This window comes from Mya arenaria, chromosome 16, assembly GCF_026914265.1.
Source record: "Mya arenaria isolate MELC-2E11 chromosome 16, ASM2691426v1".
NCBI lineage: Eukaryota > Metazoa > Mollusca > Bivalvia > Myida > Myidae > Mya > Mya arenaria.
This window is the reverse complement of record NC_069137.1, coordinates 27,920,068-27,933,083: the sequence shown is the minus strand read 5'-3', so window position 1 is coordinate 27,933,083 and position 13,016 is coordinate 27,920,068. Positions and strand designations below refer to the sequence as shown.

General features: G+C 39.3%; 2 protein-coding genes across 3 annotated transcripts; both read right to left on the bottom strand.

Annotated features, from left to right (window-relative positions):
* Positions 1-563: 563 nt before the first annotated feature.
* On the bottom strand, positions 564-6,939 carry LOC128221081 (uncharacterized). Of its 2 annotated transcripts, none has more exons than XM_052929525.1 (4): positions 6,650-6,939; positions 3,790-3,927; positions 3,067-3,204; positions 564-2,272 (listed from the first exon to the last, which is right to left on the bottom strand). In XM_052929525.1, exons 2-4 carry the CDS (start codon positions 3,925-3,927, stop codon positions 1,265-1,267), a joined length of 1,284 nt encoding a protein of 427 aa, XP_052785485.1. In that variant the 5' UTR covers positions 6,650-6,939; the 3' UTR covers positions 564-1,264. The 2 variants fall into 2 exon arrangements, with proteins under 2 accessions (XP_052785485.1, XP_052785484.1); XM_052929524.1 differs by having other exon boundaries at positions 6,654-6,936.
* A 1,798-nt stretch (positions 6,940-8,737) lies between these two features.
* LOC128221533 (reticulocyte-binding protein homolog 2a-like) lies at positions 8,738-9,660 on the bottom strand. The gene is made up of 2 exons (XM_052930137.1): positions 9,643-9,660; positions 8,738-9,037 (listed from the first exon to the last, which is right to left on the bottom strand). The coding sequence occupies exons 1-2, from the start codon at positions 9,658-9,660 to the stop codon at positions 8,738-8,740; spliced, it is 318 nt and encodes a 105-aa protein (XP_052786097.1).
* Positions 9,661-13,016: the final 3,356 nt, after the last annotated feature.

Below are 13,016 nucleotides of genomic sequence, written 5' to 3'. Positions count from 1 at the left end.
ATGTCGTACGATTTGGATGACGATGTAACGATGTAGGCGAAGGATGCGGATGACGGAAGCAGATGACTATACGGACCTCGAATGCAGTCGACGATACGGACATTGTATGCAGAGTGCGATGCATACAGTGGATGCGACAGCGTGCATATGCAACATCGGCTTTTAGTAAAATATTGTGTAAAAAAAAAAGGTTTTATAGTACAATATACAAAAACTATGCCTCTAGGCTATGATTTCCATGTGATGCGATGCCATTTGAATGTGTATTGAGCGTAACGTTCCGATTTCATATTCTACGTATCAGGAAAAATACAAAACAAACCAAATTTAATGTCATTTCTCATGCCTCGTTGCCTCATGTAAAATATAATTTTCGTAAAATATTAAGGATCTTAGGTGGGATGCCATTAGATTAAACAATGTTATGCAACGATTTTCTAAAAACAGTTATCAAATAAGGCGAACCTTTGAATTCGACGCCCGAAAAGCATATTTTCATTTATTTTTTGGCGAATGGCTTGAAGCGAATAAGTAGGCCGAAATGAAGTCAATGTTAAGTTATATAAGTTTAACAAATGTTTATTATATCAGAAACTACGCCAGGGCTATTCTTTACGCATGTAGTGTTGAACAACAGGCGGAAACAAAACAGTATAACGTATCCTTATGTTTCAATCCGTTCCAAAATATCATGTATATTACTGTTCAACATATGATATACCGATACAATGTATTTTTTGATTGCAAAAAACTATGTTCAACCATTATATACTTGTTTCATTCGAATATAAGGTTCACACGTCCGTAGTTCGATTCGTGAAACACTTTTTATCTGTACACCAGGCCCGAATTTCTTGAAACTTCTTAAGTCTCTTATAACAGGATAAGCCTAAACCCACTATTTTTGTTTTTCAATATTTTGCGTTTCATATACTCCTATAAATGGTTAAATACTATATATATATATATATTATGCTATGTATAACCGTTACGATTATCAAAATAAACTATTTTTCATTTTGTATCTATAAATATGTATTTTGGCTAATTGAAATAAGCGACTAAAGCTTGTTTAGCTTAAGAAGTTTCGAGAAAGTAGGGCCAGTTCAATATCATTAAGGCCAATTTAAACATTCATTCAAAATCATCGCAGAGAGTCACTTCTGCAATTTCCGATCTCTTAGGTCTCTTCACTCAAACACTTTTACTATCAAAATGACAGTCCTTACTCCAGAAACAAACATCCAGTTTCCTGTACGAGACTTTATTCAAAACAACGCAAGTGTACGTCACGTTCATGCCCACAAAAGGTTGGATCCCCATTGTCCCTACAATCATGTAATGAATGTTCATGGCCATCACAGTCTTGACTCATAACCACTGGTCCCATACTCTGACCAAATGGAATATTAGGCAGGGCCAGCCCTTTTGTGAACCCTGCACCCAGGGTTCTACATGAAACTGTCTCTTCGTCTGCCTCACCGTATGGGTTAGCTGAAGTATCAAAGTTGACATTACACACTGTTCCCCACTCTCCATTCACGTTTACCTCAAGTCGACCCTGAACACCGTTTGTGTCGTAAAGTGTGGCATTGGCAAGCCTTGCCCTGGCGCCTAGTACGTGAAAATGCTTTATACCAATGCCATCAAACCTGTGTAAAAACATCATCTTCTCATTATGGTTGTTAAGACGACCAATTGATTTAACACATTCTAATGAAATATTGTCAAGCCTGATAACGACTTCACCCACTCGATCATCTAACTGTGACGAAATGTTGATCGCGACAGATGACATCTCACTTGACAGTTGCTCCCCGTTTTTGCCAAAGTAATTGAACGTGTCTTGTATTAATTGTGTTGCCTTTAGTGATTCATTATTAACAATCTCTGCGATTTTATCAGAAACCTCGGTCACCAGTGTTCCAATATCGCTTTTTAGTTTTGTTGTTATCTCATTGTGTTTATGTTCAATGCTATCCATGGTATTATTGAAATCTACAAAAATAGCGTCGATGGCTCTCTTTACATTGGCAGTTGTCTCTTTTAGCGCACTTACTTCGTTTAACAACGAAAGTTTTTCTTTTGCAAAACCACGTTTTACTCTGGTTAAAATGTCTGATACAGTTGCCATTTCCGTTCCCATTTCTTTAACGGCATTATGAGTTTTATTAACTTTGTTTTCGAGATCTTCAAGTTTAGCAGCTGATCCTTTTGAAACCCCGGAACCAATGTTTTGGAGATCAATGCGTTCGGAAACCTGTTGAACCACCTAATAACAGATAAAATTAGAGGTTGTGAAGTTTATCCGGTTAGTGCAGTGGTTAGCTTACACTTATCTCACCTTGGTTCGATTTCAGGCCTGGGCGGATATGAGTTTGGTTAGTGGTCACCAAGCAGGACCAGTGGGTTTCCTACGGGTACTTCGGTTTCCCTCACAACACATTACAAGACTCTCACGTAAACTCGAGTCAACAAGAGCGATACATAATATTTTAATAAGTTTTTTCACAATCGATATTAAATAAATCAGTTTGAACTTATCAATAATAGAACGAATATAGTAACATCTCCACTTTATTATTTAAATGAATATTGATGTTCAAGTATTTTACAATGGTTAATTATCTGTGTTATCTGTATTTATCAATTTTATACCCATATATGAATACAGTATAAAAAAAATTTATTACTGCCTTTTTAGGAATGTGTTTGAATGAAGTGGATTTCAGTAAATTCGGAACTACGAAGCGTTAACGGAGTGAAATCATAGTCTGTAAAACTCTACGACATTTATCGCACTATTTTTTAATATTAAGTGTTATGATCGTGACGTCAGCAGTGTGCACTTAGACCAAACTGCACTGGATAAGAATACGGATAATCGAATGAAGCTATATGTGCTGCGTGTGATTTGCGATTGGTATACAATACATAGAGTTTCGTTGATGAGTTTCAATGAGAAATAAAAGCAAAGTTCTTAGCAGGGTATAATTTCAGTAAGATTGGTCTACCAGATATGTTTTTACAATACAAGATGAACAGTCTCGAGAATGGTATATGTACCTTGGCGCTTATTTGTTCTATGTCTCCCTCGGAAATTCCTCCTACACGTTCTGTCGATTGAAGGTTGTCGATTCGATCAAAGAGTTGTTCGAGTTTTCTGTCGGTGTTCGCAAGCTTGCCTTTAATTAATATCATGTCCTGCAACAAATTTAGTCATTAAACAATTCATCTATAAATATATGATCGTTATTATGGAAATACATGATAGAACGCACGTTAAGAATTCTTATTCCCGTTGAAGTGTGACTCTGGAGATGGTCCGACCACCCCTGAGATATGGTATACATTTTGGAGCCGGAATAAAAAAAATCGCTTTGGAAAAAAAAGATTTTGACGGCCTCTTCAAGATACATTTTAATCGAATCTAGTATTGTTAAGCCATAGATCCAAAATATGCGTTAAATGCGTAGCGGTTAGTCAAACTGTATGTTACAATATAAGTCATTTGGTAGATATTAAGTAAGATATGATTTGTTAAGAAGAGGGCTAGTTCGCTACGCTTGAACCGCCTCTTCTTAACATTACTTAATCTATACTAGCTGTTACGTAAATTTCAGGCAGGGTAAAGTACACCGGAATTTTATTATTTTGAGGATGTACGTTCGAGCAATATATTTCCTGGAATTTAATACCCACATTGAACTATACATCTGAATATTAAGTCATCCTTGAATTACAATTATTCTATTATGATAAATAATTTGCGGACAAATGAGTACATACTTGTAGGACGAAAGTCTGCATAGAAGATATCAAGTTCTCCAGGCCTTCTACCTTCATCTCAAGGGAGGTTATATCAGCCTTACTCAACGTGGTTACCGCCGCTAGGATGATTACAAAACGAATGGTGGACATCTTCATCTGTAATACAAGTGTTTTGAGATATAGATGATTCTCAGAAGATTCGAGTCATATCTTCATAAACATATGACTCTTTCTGTTATTACTCGTGTCATTACCACCGAACGTTCAAATTAACCCAGCCACTCATCAACATATGACTCTTGCGGTTTTCACGTTATACAGTTAAATCTATATTTCACTAAATATCACTGAAAAGAACAGTCACGTTGTTTTGTTGAGAATGTTTTTAGTAAATTAAACATCCCTGGCGTAGCTAAAGATAGGCCCAGGCCTGCACATGATGTCCAAAGCTGTAGGGGTAGAGAGTATATGCTTCTGATAAAAATATAAGCCAGTCTATTCTTTGATATTTTTTGTATATATTTAATGATTTAATCCAACTCGAACCTAATCCCATATTGCACAAACATTTATAGTGCTTCATTCCTATCTTCTGATATGCCCAGCCTGTTCTAAATTGATTTACATTCTACTGGTAACTTAACTAGCACACACACACACACACATACATCGGGTCGATGTAGTCGGCATATCGGTTAACCTTGTCGATGTTGAGCATATGTTGGCCATATGTTGTATTGAAATAAGATAATTTCATAATTTTTCCAAATATGGCAGTTTCCACTGTTTTAAGTAATAGTTAGATGACATGAAGATAATTCTTAATGATTAAGAATGGGCGGAGTGAGCGTAGCGAACGAGTCCTTTTGTCGCATATCTAAATACATTTTTACCCCTTTTTATGAAATTGAAGGAAAATAATATGTTGTATATTATGTAATACAAAATTCATACAAAATATATTTTTACTAATTTATGACTGAAGTCTTTTGGAAAACTCGGCATTAAATATTTGGTGTTTAATACCTTACGCCGATTGCAGTGTTACTTTGTTTCCATGTTAAAACAAAAACGTAATATCTTTACTTTAAAGCATTCAACGGTATTTAATGTTTGTTGCAACGTTGGAAACACATCGTCCACATAATTTTATATTGTTATACTGGATATAATAAGATCTTATTAAAAAGCGGTGATCAGTCGGATACATAGCTGTTTCAAGCGGCGAGATAACATAAGCCGATATCGGGCCGAAGTAAAACAAAATGGCTCAATGTCGGCCCGATGTGTGAGTGCTACGTGGGCATCTGCATCTGTTAATTCTAGTCTACTGCACCTCCTTGAAAACCGGGCCTGCATGTAAATTCTGGTATAGATGCGCCTCCTGGCAAACCGGGCCTGCATGTTAATTCTGGTCTACTGCACCTTGAGAACCGGGCCTGTATGTTAATTCTATTTTAGCTGCTCCTCCTGGCAAACCGGGCCTGCATGTTAATTCTATTCTACTGGACCTCCTTAAAAACCCGGCCTGTATGTTAATTCTATTTTAGCTGCACCTCCTGGCAAACCGGCCTGCATGTTAGATCTAGTCTACTGCATCTCCTCGAAAACCGGGCCTGTATGTTAATTCTATTTTAGCTGCGACTCCTGGCAAACCGGGCCTGCATGTTAATTTAAGTCTAGATGCGCCTCCTGGCAAACCGGGCCTGCATGTTAATTCTAGTCTAGATGCGCCATCTGGCGAATCTGGGCTGCATGTTAATTTAAGTCTAGCTGCGCCTCCTAGCAAACCGTGCTTGCACATCAATTTTGGTCTAGCAACGCCCTCGCGATCCCCTAGAAACCGGGCCTGCGCATCAATTCTGGTCAAACTATGCCCTTGCGATCCCTAGCAAACTTTGATTGCACAACAATTCTGGTCTATCTACGCCCCCGCGACCGAAACGTGAACCTGGACTACATATCAATTGTTGTTTAGCTACGCACCTGCGAACTCCTAGCAAGCCGGGCTTGTACATCAATTATTGTCTAGCTACGCCCTGGTGACCTAACAAACCTTCACATAACATCAATTCTGCCCGGTGATGCCTCCGCGATGTCCTAGCAAACCTTTACTGTACATCAGTACTTGGCTAGGTACATCCCCTAAAAAACCCGCACCTGTGCATAAATCATGGTCTAGCTATGCCCTTGCGACCCCCTTAAAAACCTATTCTGGTGATCAATTCTGGTCTATTCTGTCCCCACGACCACTTGGCAAACCTGAATTGTACATCAGTTCTTGTCACCACCTAACAAATTGCACCTGCTAATCGATTCTGGTGCGCCCTTGCGACCTCGAAGCAAACCTAGTTTGCACATTCCTTCTTGACTAGTTATGCCCGCGCGACCCCCTAGCAAACCTGGTCTTCACCCATTTTTTTCTACATTTGCTCTCTCAACCCCTAACAAACCGGACCTGATCTAGCTAAGCCCAAGAAAATGTCGGTATGTTAAAAAAGTTCATTCTGTTGCTTACACAACTGGAAAAAGTTGTATACATTATTTTCATAAAATGTGATACCACGTTTTTTATCCTAAAACTGTAAACCAAAAAATCATCGAGCAATGATGTGCATTTTTTGCATTTATATTTTCTTATAGCAATACAAGCTGAATATGTTATTGATATGATTGCAGGATATGGTGTAATTCTAACATTTGAATGATTAAGGACTGGTGTAAAATACTACTATTACGACAACCCACAAAACACGTCTGTCAAATTATATGTAATGCGGCAATACGAGTTTATTAAAATCATTAAATATAACGAAAATAGCGCGTACGCATAAACAGAGACCTTGACAATAAATAAAAAAAATGATAGAAGACAGACCTACCGTGTGTGTGAATCCAACGAGGAGTTCCAGATTGCTGAAAAATATGGTTCACACAAAACTGTTCTTGTACAACTGAAATTCACCTTTTATCGTGCGTAGTGGCAGATATCTTCTCTGCTCTTCAAGGGATATGACTTTGGAGAATTGTACAGAAGGTCATACGCTCACGCAATATCTGAGTGTTTTGCTGTTTGCTACTTCTGCAAGTTTGCAAGTGTCCTACTTACCGATATATCGCTGCATCTTAACACTTACAGCATAAACAAATTATTACAGACGTGCAGGCGTATTGCAGATTGTGAACCAATGTTTTTTTTGTGTGTGCGGCACTTCAATATCGTTTCTTACAGGAAACAGCCTCTTGCTCAAACATTTATCAAAAATGCATAAATAAAAATAAACTTTTTCAACGAACAGGACAAATCTACGGTGGCGCAGAGGTGACATGTGTATGTTTTTATTTATCTCTTGCGCACGAGATTCTTAAGTCGTGCGCACGAGATACTAAGTCGTGCGCACGAGATTCGTAAGTCGTGCACACGAGATAATATGTCCTGCGCATAATTCACTAAATCGTGCGCACAAGTTAATAAGTCGCGCGCACGAGTTACTATGTCACGCGCACGAGATAATTAAGTCGAGCGCATGATGCTCTATGTTTGATTCAATTATAATATGTATACTTCACCCAAACGCCCACCTGAATAAACCGGCCACCATTACATGTCGGAAGCTTATTTAAATTTCAGTATACGTTTGGGAAAAGTAGACTTTTAAAGGTGTCCGCTTTACTTTGTCACCTTTACCCTACCTCGAGGGTCGAATTTACGACGGATGGTAGCAACGTCGTTGGCCCGACCCCGTAAACTATTGACAATGCAACGTTGATGCATGACTCGGTATCCATGCAGAGGTCCAGAATGTTCATTAGCGTTGCTAATAAATCAAACACAGTACAGAGGGCACCATAGTTCTTCGTCGCAACATTAGCCCACGTAAGACTCTATATAAATGTCTGAGTGATATGTGTATATCATGCTGATCGGCGAAACGAAACCAAATTTCTTCATACGTTAGCCCTGCATTAAAATATAACAGAATAAAGTCGTTTCTGCTATCAGCCGTTTTCAAAAAAAACATTCGTGTATGTAAAGTGTATTCTGATTGGCTAATTATGTCGTGCGGACGACTGAATTATCTCGTGCGCACAACTAAGTAACCCGTGCGTACGACTTAGTAGCTCGTGCTCAGGACTTAGTATCTCTCACGTCTTAACATCTCGTGTTTAGGACTTAATATCACGTGCTCACGACTTAGGTATCTCGTGCGCACGACTTAGTATCTCGTGCTCACAACTTAATCATCTCGTGCGCACGACCTAGCCTCTCGTGCTCACAACTAAGTAGCTTGTGCTCTTAACTTAGTATCTCTCAGGACTTAGTATCTCGTGCTCACGACTAAATATCTCGTACACATGACTTAGTATCTCCTGATCACGAATTAGTATCTTGTGCTCACGACTAAGTATCTTTACACACGACCAAGCATCTCGTGCACACGAATTAGTATCTCGTGCTCACGAATTGGTACCTCGTGCTTACGAATTAGTATATCGTGCTCACGACTAAGTATCTCGTGCACACGACTTAGCATCTCGTGCTAACGGATAAGTATCTCGTGCTTACGACTTAGGAGCTGCTGCTCACGACCTAGTAGGTCGTGCTCTCGACTTAGTATTTATCACGACTTAGTAGCTCGTGCACAGGACTTAGTATTTCGTGCTCAAAACTTAATCATCTCGTGCGCACAACCTAGCCATTCGTGCTCACAACTAAGTAGCTCGTGCTCATGACTTAGTTTTGTCACGACTTAGAAGATCGTGCTCACGACTTAGTAGCTCGTGCGCACAACTTAGTAGCTCGTGCTCACGACTTAAAATCTCTCACGACTAAGTAGCTCGTGCTCACGACTTAGTAGCTCGTGCTCACGACTTAGTATCTCACGCGAATTAGAAGCTCGTGCCCACGACTAAGTATCTCACGCGAATTAGTAGCTCGTGCTCACGACTTAGTATCTCTCACGACTTAGTATCTCTCACGACTAAGTAGCTCTTGCTCACGACTTAGTATCTCGTGCACACGACTTAGTATCACCTGCTCACGAATTAGTATCTCGTGCACACGACTTAGTTTCTCGTGCATACGAATTAGCATCTCGTGCTTACGACTTAGTAGCTCCTGCTCACGACTTAGTAGCTCCTGCTCACGACTTAGAAGCTCCTGCTCACGACTTAGTAGCTCCTGCTCACGAATCGGTATCTCGTGCTTATGACTTAGTAGCTCCTGCTCACGACTTAGTAGCTCCTGCTCACGACTTAGTAGCTCCTGCTCACGAATTAGTATCTCGTGCTTACGACTTAGTAGCTCGTGCTCACGACTAAGTATCTTGTGCACTCGACTTAGTATCTCGTGCTCACGAATTAGTATCTCGTGCTTACGACTTAGGAGCTCCTGCTTACGACTTAGTAGCTCGTGCGCACGTTATAGTATCTCCTGCGCACGATAAGATTAATTAAAACATACACATATCACCGTACAAATCCCCTCACTATTGTATTATTTTAGATACCTATTATGTTTTGGGTTTATGTGGTCTATGTGATACTTGTATCTATCATATGTTTTTGTAAGAGAGGATTAGCCATTGTTTTAAAGCCACAATCTCTCATTTTGGATGCATTCTGCAGCTTATCCTAATTTATAGCTGATAGCTAACAAACAAAACAACAAAACAACTCTAAAAGTGTCTTAAAATCATCGTACAAAGCACAGACATCTTAATGTTGACAACTGTTGCTGCAATGTGTACACATTTTGTCATTATTTAAAGTCATATATATTTGTTCAGTAGGCTTTTGTAAGTATATATCAATGTGATGCCGTGGTTAGGTTTCCTTGTAGATGATGGTTCGGTTCAGTGGATAGAGTACCTGAATGAATGGCTTCATAAAGCCCTGGTTTCGGCATGTAAATGTATATATGGTTCAGTAGATAGAGCTCCTAACCGGTTTCAAAAAGCCCTGGTATAGGCATGTATATGTATATATGGTTCAGTAGATAGAGCTCCTGACTGGTTTAATAAAGCCCTGGTCTAGGCATGTATATGTATATATGGTTCAGTAGATAGAGCTCCTGACTGGTTTCATAAAGCCCTGGTCTAGGCATGTATATGTCTATATGGTTCAGTAGATAGAGCTCCTAACTGGTTTAATAAAGCCCTGGTCTAGACATGTATATGTATATATATGGTCCAGTAGATAGAGCTCCTGACTGGTTTCATAAAGCCCTGATCTAGGCATGTATATGTATATATGGTCCAGTAGATAGAGCTCCTGACTGGTTTCATAAAGCCCTGGTCTAGGCATGTATATGTATATATGGTCCAGTAGATAGAGCTCCTGACTGGTTTAATAAAGCCCTGGTCTTGGCATGTATATGTATATATGGTTCAGTAGATAGAGCTCCTGACTGGTTTCATAAAGCCCTGGTCTAGGCATGTATATGTATATATGGTTCAGTAGATAGAGTTCCTGACTGGTTTCATAAAGCCCTGTTCTAGGCATGTATATGTATATATGGTTCAGTAGATAGAGCTCGTGACTGGTTTCATAAAGCCCTGGTCTAGGCATGTATATGTATATATGGTTCAGTAGATAGAGCTCGTGACTGGTTTCATAAAGCCCTGGTCTAGGCATGTATATGTATATATGGTTCAGTAGATAGAGCTCCTGACTGGTTTCATAAAGCCCTGTTCTAGGCATGTATATGTATATATGGTTCAGTAGATAGAGCTCCTGACTGGTTTCATAAAGCCCTGGTCTAGGCATGTATATGTATATATGGTCCAGTAGATAGAGCTCCTGACTGGTTTCATAAAGCCCTGGTCTAGGCATGTATATGTATATATGGTTCAGTAAATAGAGCTCCTGACTGGTTTCATAAAGCCCTGGTCTAGACATGTATATGTATATATGGTCCAGTAGATAGAGCTCCTAACTGGTTTCATAAAGCCCTGGTCTAGACATGTATATGTATATATGGTCCAGTAGATAGAGCTCCTGACTGGTTTCATAAAGCCCTGGTCTAGGCATGTATATGTATATATGGTTCAGTAAATAGAGCTCCTGACTGGTTTCATAAAGCCCTGGTCTAGGCATGTATATGTATATGTGGTTCAGTAGATAGAGCTCCTGACTGGTTTCATAAAGCCCTGGTCTAGGCATGTATATGTATATATGGTCCAGTAGATAGAGCTCCTGATTGGTTTCATAAAGCCCTGGTCTAGACATGTATATGTATATATGGTTCAGTAGATAGAGCTCCTGACTGGTTTCATAAAGCCCTGGTCTAGGCATGTATATGTATATGTGGTTCAGTAGATAGAGCTCCTGACTGGTTTCATAAAGCCCTGATCTAGGCATGTATATGTATATATGGTTCAGTAGATAGAGCTCCTGACTGGTTTCATAAAGCCCTGGTCTAGGCATGTATATGTATATATGATTCAGTAGATAGAGCTCCTGACTGGTTTCATAAAGCCCTGGTCTAGGCATGTATATGTATATATGGTTCAGTAGATAGAGCTCGTGACTGGTTTCATAAAGCCCTGGTCTAGGCATGTATATGTATATGTCGTTCAGTAGATAGAACTCCTGACTGGTTTCATAAAGCCCTGGTCTAGGCATGTATATGTATATATGGTTCAGTAGATAGAGCTCCTGACTGGTTTCATAAAGCCCTGGTCTAGGCATGTATATGTACATATGGTTCAGTAGATAGAACTCCTGACTGGTTTCATAAAGCCCTGGTCTAGGCATGTATATGTATATATTGTTCAGTAGATAGAGCTCCTGACTGGTTTCATAAAGCCCTGGTCTAGGCATGTATATGTATATATGATTCAGTAGATAGAGCTTCTGACTGGTTTCATAAAGCCCTGGTCTAGGCATGTATATGTATACATGGTTCAGTAGATAGAGCTCCTGACTGGTTTCATAAAGCCCTGGTCTAGGCATGTATATGTATATATGGTTCAGTAGATAGAGCTCCTGACTGGTTTCATAAAGCCCTGGTCTAGGCATGTATATGTATATATGGTTCAATAGATAGAGCTCCTGACTGGTTTAATAAAGCCCTGGTTCAGGGATGTATATGATTCAGTAGACAGAGCTCCTGACTGGTTTCATAAAGCCCTGGTCTTGGCATGTATATGTATATATGGTTCAGTAGATAGAGCTCCTGACTGGTTTCATAAAGCCCTGGTCTAGGCATGTATATGTATATATGGTTCAGTATATAGAGTTCCTGACTGGTTTCATAAAGCCCTGGTCTAGGCATGTATATGTATATATGGTTCAGTAGATAGAGCTCCTGACTGGTTTCATAAAGCCCTGATCTAGGCATGTATATGTATATATGATTCAGTAGATAGAGCTCCTGACTGGTTTCATAAAGCCCTGGTCTAGGCATGTATATGTATATATGGTTCAGTATATAGAGTTCCTGACTGGTTTCATAAAGCCCTGTTCTAGGCATGTATATGTATATATGGTTCAGTAAATAGAGCTCCTGACTGGTTTCATAAAGCCCTGGTCTAGGCATGTATATGTATATATGGTTCAGTAGATAGAGCTCCTGACTGGTTTCATAAAGCCCTGGTCTAGGCATGTATATGTATATATGGTTCAGTAGATAGAGCTCCTGATTGGTTTCATAAAGCCCTGGTCTAGGCATGTATATGTATATATGGTTCAGTAGACAGAGCTCCTGACTGGATTCATAAAGCCCTGGTCAAGGCATGTAAGTGTACATATTGTTCAGTAGATAAAGCTCCTGACTGGTTTCATAAAGCCCTGGTTCAGGCATGTATATGTATATATGGTTCAGTAGATAGAGCTCCTGATTGGTTTCATAAAGCCCTGGTCTAGGCATGTATATGTATATATGGTTCAGTAGATAGAGCTCCTGATTGGTTTCATAAAGCCCTGGTCTAGGCATGTATATGTATACATGGTTCAGTAGATAGAGCCGTTTGACAACAGTTCATGTCAAAATGTTCAGACTTTCAAAAAAACGATAAACTGTGACGAATCGGGGATATCCTTTTATAAAAACTTTTTATATATATTAAAGAAATCTCAGCAATTGCCCAATAAGGAGGGTGCGACTCGCTACTTACGTGCGTGCATGTGCACTTATAGTCTTATTTTTGAGCGCTATGTTTTCAAGATATGGGGACTTGATACAAGTGTAACGCTTTTATTCAATTTTGAGATCACATATTATATGTGTGAAGTACCTTATG

What these genes read in the sequence shown, in the direction of transcription:
- LOC128221081 (XM_052929525.1), bottom strand. Translation starts at nt 3,927, where the DNA reads ATGAAGATGTCCACCATTCGTTTTGTAATCATCCTAGCGGCGGTAACC. An exon ending in TGCAGACTTTCGTCCTACAA is followed by an intron (nt 3,205 to 3,789) that starts GTATGTACTCAT and finishes AATTTGTTGCAG; the next exon opens with GACATGATATTAATTAAAGG. An exon ending in TAGAACAAATAAGCGCCAAG is followed by an intron (nt 2,273 to 3,066) that starts GTACATATACCA and finishes ATCTGTTATTAG; the next exon opens with GTGGTTCAACAGGTTTCCGA.